Source organism: Megalops cyprinoides, chromosome 19, assembly GCF_013368585.1.
Source record: "Megalops cyprinoides isolate fMegCyp1 chromosome 19, fMegCyp1.pri, whole genome shotgun sequence".
NCBI classification, from domain to species: Eukaryota; Metazoa; Chordata; class Actinopteri; order Elopiformes; family Megalopidae; genus Megalops; species Megalops cyprinoides.
In genome coordinates this window covers 9813948-9823692 of record NC_050601.1, presented here as the reverse complement: position 1 = coordinate 9823692, position 9745 = coordinate 9813948, and the positions used below count along the sequence as shown (strand labels likewise).

The 9745-nt window shown below is 38.6% G+C and overlaps 1 protein-coding gene across 1 annotated transcript; it reads left to right on the top strand.

Moving 5' to 3' along the window:
* Positions 1–254: 254 nt before the first annotated feature.
* Positions 255–9664, top strand: glyr1 (glyoxylate reductase 1 homolog (Arabidopsis)). The gene is made up of 16 exons (XM_036552499.1): positions 255–311; positions 1220–1256; positions 1600–1679; positions 1786–1924; positions 2175–2315; positions 2691–2774; positions 3149–3202; positions 3600–3650; positions 5042–5115; positions 5391–5490; positions 5747–5857; positions 6097–6198; positions 6397–6559; positions 6756–6935; positions 7115–7239; positions 7691–9664. The coding sequence occupies exons 1-16, from the start codon at positions 274–276 to the stop codon at positions 7763–7765; spliced, it is 1554 nt and encodes a 517-aa protein (XP_036408392.1). The 5' UTR covers positions 255–273; the 3' UTR covers positions 7766–9664.
* Positions 9665–9745: the final 81 nt, after the last annotated feature.

Genomic DNA, 9745 nt, shown 5'->3' with positions numbered 1-9745 from the left:
CCTCCAGTTACTTTATACAATTGACAGCAAGTCTAAGATCGGAGTTTGTTCTTAGTATAAGTATCATGTAGTATAATGAGTTCATATATATATAACAAGTCATATATTATATGCTATAAGTTATAATATCACATTCATCCATGACAGGCAAAAAGTCTCTACATAATGTATCTGTGTATCTAGTGTTTGTGGGGTGTGCCGTGGGTCATGTGACCACAAAAGTGGGTGTGTTCTCTTTCCCTGGATCCTGTGCGACGTTTTAGAAGTTCTAAGATGGCGACCGTACATCTGAGGATCGGGGATTTGGTTTGGTGAGATATACTAACCTTGTGAAAATTTACGTGTCCTCTTGTATTCCTTAAAGAAGAATCTGATGTGCCAGCTATGCCTTCACCATTAGGTAGTTCGTGCATATTTTTCATCGCTTATCAGAGGGTGAACTGCATAAAAATGGTCGTACATTTCGCTAATGACGTTCTGACCCAAACAAACAGCGAAATAGCTTGTTAATTTTTCTGAGGAAAAATAGCCATCCAGTTAGCAAACGTTAGCTACTCCAGCTTTCTGGCTTGCTAGTTAAGTACCTGCCGCACCCAAAAGTGTAACGTTAAACGATTTTTAGCAAGATAGCTGCCAGTTCTGTTGCTGCAGCAGAAACACGCACAAGTAGAGCTTTTCATTTCATTCATGCTAGAGTGAACCAAATAATTAAGATGGCTGTTTTATCACAGAATCTGTATCGCAGATGATGGGTCCAAATACTAACGTTAACATTAGAGCTCGCTGTTGCTTCCTTGTCGCTGCAACGAACTGTTGTGGTTTTCGACATATGCCCCCTAAACAAGCTAGTTAGGTGAACTTGATTAAGAAACCAAGAGTCTTGTTTAAGGTTAAAGCTCTGCTTTACCGTAGCAAACCTTACACAAGCAGTTGTCATTTTGTATGTTTTGCTGGATGGCTACTAAAACGAATCATTCTTGTAGGGGCCTCAATGGCTGACGTTACAGGAGCTGAGTAGCTGTCTATTCGAGCTTGTTCATTGACTTAACAAATGCAAAACAATGCAACTACCTTAATCAATCTGTCTAAAACGCAAACTTAACAATGTAATGCGTACATCTCGCTGGGTAACTGCCACTGCAACTTTAAGAGTAGCTAGTTAGCTAACTAGGTTAGATTCTGTTGCTAGGTGTCTGGCTAATGATTGAATGTTTTTTAGGGGAAAGCTGGGACGGTACCCACCTTGGCCAGGAAAGGTGAGTGTATTGATTTGTATAGGTTATGAATGGCGAAAGACCTCAGGAACAGTTGCCAGCAGATTTTTTACCTCTCACTGAGTGGCTTCCACAAAGTAATGACAGTGCTATGGATTTCCACTAGATGGTGGAAAGGCCTGCAAAGTTGTTGCAATGATAAGTTTGTGTTTTAAATATATGTAAACATTATCACGGTGAGCCAGACTGACTGGTTATTAATATTAACATATCATATTAAGCTTATTGAATACATCATTTAAACCTTGCAGATGAGTACGCAAAGAGTGGACTCAGAAATGTCCGGAATACTGCAATGTAATGTCAGTAACTTTTGTCGTTTTAGATTGTAAGTCCTCCAAAGGATTTGAAGAAGCCGAGAGGGAAAAAATGTTTTTTCGTAAAATTTTTTGGAACTGAAGATCAGTGAGTAAATGGCTACTTCTCTTAAAAACACCTACTTATGTTAGAAGTACGGCTGTGCAGCGTTGTGAGAGCATGACTTGTGTTAATGTGGCATGTGTATTTCTAGTGCTTGGATAAAGGTGGAACAGCTGAAGCCCTACCACCCCCACAAGGAAGAGATGATTAAGATAAACAAAGGCAAGCGGTTCCAGCAGGCGGTTGATGCGGTGGAAGAGTTCCTAAAGAAAGCTAAAGGAAAAGAACAGGTGATTTGGTCTGCTTGCTAAATGGATTCTCTCCCATAGTAAAATGTATGCCACATGGTTGCACTTGAAAATAACAGCAGTGTGCCTTGACTCTGACATTTGTTGCATTTTTTTTTCTTTTTTTACTGGGTAAGTACTTCTCAAGAGACATGCTGAGGCAGTCTCTGTGTCAGGCTGCTTCCTGGAGTAGTTTAGTTCCCACATATCTGCACGTGGCACATTTTTAACTGGACATTATTGGTCATTGTAGGCTTCCAGTAATTCTGAAGACAAAAATAAATCGACCACAGCTGATTCAAAAGGTCGAAAGAACCCTGCGAAAACTGTGAAGTTACTCCTGGAAGAGGATGATGAAGACCTTATCTCTCACAGAGGAGGCTGTTCTGAAAAGGTCAGTGGACCAGCTAAGTGCTCCATGTCAGAGAGTGCTGGATCATACTGGGCTCAGAGTTTTCGTGAAATCATTCAACTCCACTTCTGAAACAGAACTGAGCCCAAAGGCCATTTGTCCTACACCTGCGGAATTAAATTGCAGTCAGTTTTTGTTCTTTCTTCCCCGGACTGTTGTTCCGTGTGGTCAGTGCCATAAATTTGGCATCCTTTCCTGTGTGCAGCAAGGCCATGTTTTCTTTTATAAGGGCACGACTGATGCCTTTTCCACTTGCTGGAGGAGTTAGTACATAGCAAGACATGAACAATACTTTGTATTTTGAAAATCTCAAACCCATTCTGAATACAAAGTAAATGTTGTTCTTTTTCCCTTAAGGATTTAACTGATTCTGACCCTGAACCTTCCTCTGTTCAACGTCTGGTTGCTGGGACAGTCTCAGGATTCAAATGGGACAGCAGTGTAGGTGATAACTATACCATTCTTTATCATTGTAGAATCTGTACAGAATTTTTTTCCCGCCAGAAGGAGACTTGTTTTCTCGTACTGGACAGATTCTACCAAAAATAAGTAGGAAACGTGGAAAATGTTATTGATTTGTTAAACTGGGGCAATACTTTCCATTGAGACTCCTCAAGTTACAGTAGTTAGTATACACTTATGTCTGTGGTACTCCGAACAGCTAGTACATAACTAATAATGTTTTTTTTTTTTCATTATTTCTGTGTTCTTCATGGCTGTGTAATTTCATTTAAGATGTAGAAGTTCTAGTTTCCCTTATAGGTCAGCAAGGTTCTTTAGAGAAGAGCTTCCAATTGAATTTTTTTCCTTTGCAGCCAGTAAAGGATGACCCTCATTTCCACCACTTTCTGCTCAGCCAGTCTGAGAAAGTAAGTAGCTCTGTCTTGGCTGTCAAATGTCATTTGAAAGTAGTGTAGCCTGAGCACTGTAGGAATGCCATAAACGGTTCACGTGTGACAGTGGTGTACCCTTTTTTCCCTTTGTATGCATTAACTTTTCTTTTGAGAAGAATCTGTTCGGTAATATACAGGCTGTATAATATGTATAATATAGGCTATATAAGCAAATACGTTTCATGAGAATTGCTGATTGGTTATTATGAAAACCTTTTTTCAGTGCCATATTGCATGGTTTTGTTTTAAATGTACAGAATGGCTGTTTTGTTCCAGATGGGAATTTCTCAAAATCTTAAGTGAATTGCTTATGCGGAAATTCAGTCATCTGTGAAAGGATTGTCTGCTTAAACTTTTTTTGTTCTCTTCACAGCCTGGTTCTTCGATGGAGCCCATAAGCAAAAGACTGAAAATTGTTGAGGAGGTGAGTTTTCAGTATGTCTAAAGTTGTGAGGTTTTTTGAGGTCTGTGAAGTAAGCTCGAGTGGTTAAAGAAATCTGTCATATATAGGTGCACACACAGAGATCACAATAAGGGGGTTGCACTTGTTAAGTCCATAAATTGATCAAACTAATAGCAAAAGCATAATTTAGATAATGTGCTGCCTAATTGTATTTGTTTTGTTAAATAAGTATTTCAATTTTCAGTTTGTTGAGTTACACTGTAAATAGCTAGGTAAGTTCATAATATTAGATGATCATCTATGTTTTAGTTAGTTGTTACATGAGGAAAAGATAAGTTGTAATGGAATATAGATATGCCGCACGATCTTTCAAAGCTGAGAACTGATCATGGAAATATTTAATTGGTCATGTCAAAAATTGTATCTCATGTTGTCTATAATACACGTATTCTGCATGTGACCTTGCACGTTGGCTCAGGTGTCTCTTGGAAACTAGATTTAAAATCTTGTTAACCCTTTTTAAATAAAGGTTAATAGCAGTGAATGCAATCAGCGTAGTGTAACACATGATATGTTAGCTCATAGTTGGATACTGCGATACTTGGCTGGGTGGTTAACTTGGGTACAAAGTGGGTCCTCAGGAACGGTTCCGGCCACATCCCATAATTGGCTGCGTACAATATTACAACAGCACAAGTGTTAAACTTCCAGTGGTAGAGGATCATTGCCTGGTCCTTGCATTGTATGCAGGGAAATGCACTTAATGAGATGTGACTGTATCTGTGATATTCAGTCCTGGAATTGTGAAGCTACTCTACCATTATGCTGGCATTGTGCAAAGCAGCCATTTTGGGAACATGTCAGCTGAACTTGGAATTTGGTACATATTTGTAATATGTAAATCTGAGAATGTTTCTCACTAGCGTGTTGGGTTTGCCCTAACTAACATTACAAATCCTATCCTTCCCATTGGCATTTGATAGTTTTTTAAATCACAGAGCATATGACCAGCCCTCCCTGAAAAGGAAAAGAAAAAATCTTTATTTTGTGGTCATTTAGGTTTTCATAAGCGCACTCACCCTGTAAATAACACCAAGGAAACAACAAAAACAATAAGTGGTTAATGAATTCACAAACTGTTAGCATTCAACCAGCTAGACACTGTGTTCCTGCAAGACCCGGGCACAGAAGATATTGACAATGATAAGAATGAGCAAATTCTGAAAACAAATTGTTTTAAAAACAGAACTGAAAGTCACCACGAGTTGTCCCATCTTGGAGCAATTAGTGTTTTCTGCATAGATTGATTGCTGATTTCCTTTTTGTTGTATGCACACATGTAGGTTGAGCCTAATGCTCTTGACACAAGATTCATATGTGGATATGACTCAAGTCATTTTTTTTTTAAACAGGATACGGGATCAACGTCTATTCAGGCAGCTGACAGTACAGCCATCAACGGCAGCATCACACCCACAGATAAACGGTATTGAAATGTTTTTGCATATCCCTCTGGCACGCTCTTTGTTTCATAGCAAGTTTCACCCTTGTTACTGAGCCGTGAACAATCAAGTTAGTTGCCTTAAGGTATTAAACACATGGAAATATGAGATGTGTTTGTCCTCTCTTCTCTTACCCCTATCTGTGGTTATAATAGGCTGAAAGTGCATCAGTGTCTTGGTTGTTATGCATTTAGATCACATAATGTGTATTTGTGTGTTGGAACTGTGGTCTGAAAAAAATTAATTGGTTCTATTTCAGGATAGGATTCCTTGGGCTTGGGCTAATGGGAAGTGGCATAGTGTCAAATCTGTTAAAAATGGGCCACATCGTCACTGTTTGGAATCGCACGGCAGAAAAGGTAAACTGAAAAAAGATTGCACCTGTGTAAAACTGTAAGAGATTTAACAGTTAGTTTCAGACCAGAAGTTAATAGCTGTACTGAAAGGACGATAAGGAGTTTTTAAAGTGTTTCTCTGAAATGTATTGTTGCTTTGCATGTAAAGCTTGGTTTCCGAAGTGGCTAGAAGTGCAGAAGTTCATACCACAGAATGCTGATATTTAGGTGAGGTATGTCCCTAGAGCTGACCTCATCAAGTGCTTTGATCTCACGACAGTGTGACTTGTTCATCCAAGAGGGAGCCAGGTTAGGTCGAACGCCTGCAGAAGTGGTGTCCATGTGTGACATCACCTTTTCCTGTGTCTCAGACCCTAAAGCAGCCAGGGATGTAAGTATTCAGTTTCTTACTGATCCTTACTACTGGACAGTCCCAAGAAAACTTAGTTAATCATCATAGCATGGTGTAACATCAATAACATTTTTTTTTTTTTTTACTTAAAATGTGAATGAAGAGATATCTGGAGGGACCACAGGGGAAGGACGTTTGGAGAGAGAGTGTCACCAGACTGATGACAGCACAGTATATGTGCAACATGTAAATGCAAGCCTGCTCTTGTGTGTCCCCAGCTGGTCCTGGGCCCCAGTGGTGTGCTGCAGGGAATCAGACCAGGAAAGTGCTATGTGGAAATGTCCACTGTAGACCCAGAGACGATCACAGAACTCGCACAGGTATGTGCTCGTGTGGGTGTGGCCTTTAAAAAACACTCCTTGTCCTTTATTCAAAAGTGCTCAACAAAAAAAACTAAAATGATGATGAAGCCATTCCAGCATCCGGTACGGTCATTTGTCTCTGTAGGAGGGAGCTCTAGATCATGTTGTGACAGCAGGGTGGTTAAACTGGTGTTTAGATGTGGTTTTTGCTTTCAGGTCATCACGTCCAGAGGGGGGCGCTTCCTGGAGGCGCCTGTGTCTGGCAGCCAGCAGCTGTCTAACGATGGGATGTTAGTTATTTTAGCTGCTGGAGACCGAACTGTGTATGAAGACTGCAGCAGCTGCTTCCAAGCAATGGGAAAGACTTCTTTCTTCTTAGGTTTGTAGCACTTAATCATAATGTATGGGCATTGGTTCATTTGCTGATTGTATTTCATAAATACATTTATTGAACCATGTATAATACTTGTGTGAACATGCTCTGTATAGGCAAAATCACATTTAGCAATAGCATAATAAAAGTGATACTACCATCTGACCAAGGTTGTTTTGTTTCACCTCCTGATGTACTGCAGGTGAAGCGGGCAATGCTGCAAAGATGATGCTGATTCTAAACATGGTGCAGGGCAGTTTCATGGCAACAATCGCCGAGGGACTTACCCTGGCTCAAGCCACTGGCCAGTCACAGCAAACATTCTTGGACATTCTATGTCAAGGGCAAATGGCAAGCATTTTCCTGGATCAGAAATGCCAAAGTATGAATTTGGAAACGACCTTTGTATTCAAATTATTTTTACCTTCATATTTATGTCTCATACATAACATGTGATTGACAGGTTAATAATTATATGTTGCAATAACATTTAATCCCTGTGCATTTTGCTCATTGTTATTTGTGATTGTAGTGTAATTAATTGATATGTTGTTTTCTTAGATATTTTGCAGGGAAACTTCAAACCGGATTACTATTTGAAACACATTCAGAAAGATCTTAGGTTAGCTATTACAATGGGTGATTCCGTCAATCATCCAACACCAATGGCAGCAGCGGCCAATGAGGTAAGGTTCAATTTTAACATTTGTTTCGATTTTTAAATACAATTTTAAAAAATATATTTATGAAGTTGTACCAGACGTGCACTCATTGTTAGAGTGAGTCTTGGAGTTTTATCTTTACTGGGTCACACTTCACTAAGTTTAACTTACTGGGTCACACTTAACTTACTGGGTCACACTTCACTAAGTTTAACTTAAACCTTCTTGAAGCATATGTCACGCTTCTACAAGCATGGCATTTACATTTTATAAAGCAATAGTATGCTATTTTTTGTGATTTAAGATGGCAAACAGATGTACCACACATAATCATGTGTATGGTTTCTATTTTTACCTGACACGCTATATCTATGTCAGTTGTACCATAGCACTTACTAGCTCTACAGTGTTAGCAATTACTGATGTTAAAACAGGTTTGATAGTAGTGCTTGTTTATTTTTTTTCCTCTCTTCAGGTCTACAAGAGAGCAAAAGCATTGGACCAGTCAGACAATGACATGTCTGCCGTCTACCGAGCCTATATTCACTGAACATGTAGACGTACTTCAGACTCTGGACCATATTGTATCCCCCCCCCCATCTCCTTTTTTATGAATATGATCAGATTCTGCCTGCCTTGCAACAAGTGGTTCATCTTCCAGTATGAGATGGGAGCCCTAAGTAGCCAAATTTGAGCATTGCACTGACTTTGTTATAGAGCAACATCCAAAACAACGTGAGGTTGTTCAGCTTCTTGCCTTTGTTTGACGCCAGGTTATGATGGGTAAAAGTAATGCAGTGTGTTCTGTATGAATTTGTCTCTACCCATTGCAGACAGTTTTTGAATGCAGTCTAATTTGAAGGTGCTTCGGATAAGGTTTAGTTAATTCTGTATATCTGCACACATTGTGAGGTTTTGTTTTTGGTGTACATTTTCCTATGAATGTCCAGAAATGCATAAATTAATGAAATATATTAGAGTGAACCCAGAAAAGCACCAGGAAATGCCATTGGTTTGCCTTAATTCTGTGACCCCTGACTAATAGATGTATTTATTTATTTCATTATCTTCAGAGCTTATTTACTTCTGCATTCAACGCCGTTTGGCCACAGATTCCTTCACAATACTGAAAATTGGGGGTAAAGTGATTAGTTATGTCTTAAAACTTTAGCAGATTCCAATGCCTTAAAATGCAGTATCCTTGTTTCAACTCTTAAACCTTGAAAGGGTTAGTCAATATGGTAAGCTTTTGGTTTGCCGTTGCTGCAGTGCACCATACAATATTGAGTTGCTTGTCCAGTATTACAGCTGTACTGAACACTGAACCTGTTTTCTTTGATTTTACCATTTTCCCAGTTTAACTGTGATTGAGCCGATGGCAGCTGACAAATGCTTAAGTTGTACATTGTCCTGCTGTTTGTAATTAAACAGCTAATCAGATAGCAGTTGCTTCTTCAGGTTTTGGAAGAGGGGTGCTAGAATCCTTTATAACACAGTGTGAAGAGTCAGTAAACTGGTTGTATTAGGACAATAAGGATTTGTGAAGGAGACTTATTTACAACAAAACACTTGCACTGTATAACATCCCCTTTCCTCCAAATTTGGATATCGCCTGGCACTCTGGCTGTGAATTACAGGTTTTCAGACATGCCCGTATAGGCTTTTTTTTGCCTTAATTTGTTTTGATTGAGAGAAATGAAATCTGCCAAAGGTTTCAAATATGCTTGAAAAATGAAGGCAATGGGTAAATTTAGCCAAGATCAATGTAACAAACTGCATTACTTTTTAAGGAAAAAAAAAGTAGTACTCTGCTTTCATAAGACATATTTTTGGAAGTTTCATTTCTGGGCAAAAAAAAGTTAAATACTTTTGTAATGTTTGTAGCCCTTTTATTTTGAGTAAATATTGTTTATTAAAAGCTGTACATTAAGAAAATTTGATAACATTGACATATTTTAAATCTTGTGCAGCCCATGCTTTCTCTGCAGATCCTTTGGCTTAATGTGAGGATTTTTATTTTGCATGTCAAAATAACAGGTCGACATTATCCCATTTGCTTGTTTTAATAAGCATTTTCTTTTACCAAATACAGATGTGAATTGCTTGTCTATGGCTGTTACACAGTACTGTGTATAAAGACCTTTTAATAATTTAAATAAGTTGTAAATAGCCCAAATGCAGTCACATTGCGATATGATTTTGATTATAGACAGTACTGAATTTATTAATCATTTGGTGTCTTAATACTGTAGATTGTTCTGTTATGTGTTTGCTCTTGAATTTTTTCCCGTTTGTTTCCTTTTGTTGTAAATGGGTTATTGACATGTTTCATAAACTTGCTGATAACATTTAAGGAAATGGACAAGCTGGATAATCAGTCTCATTTTGTGGAAGGCCGTTCTCGCTGTTCTGTTTTTGGAATATTTATAATTTGGTATACTGTTGAAGTGTCTAGGCTTTTTTGTGTAGTTAACTTAATCCTTTCCTGATTAAAGGAATAAAATGCCTGGTGTGTATAGTCACTTCATTC

Coding starts and splice junctions, on each gene's coding strand:
- glyr1 (XM_036552499.1), top strand. CDS start 274: ATGGCGACCGTACATCTGAGGATCGGGGATTTGGTTTG. Junction 1,925..2,174: donor AAGCTAAAGGAAAAGAACAG/GTGATTTGGTCT, acceptor TGGTCATTGTAG/GCTTCCAGTAATTCTGAAGA. Junction 5,116..5,390: donor ATCACACCCACAGATAAACG/GTATTGAAATGT, acceptor GTTCTATTTCAG/GATAGGATTCCTTGGGCTTG.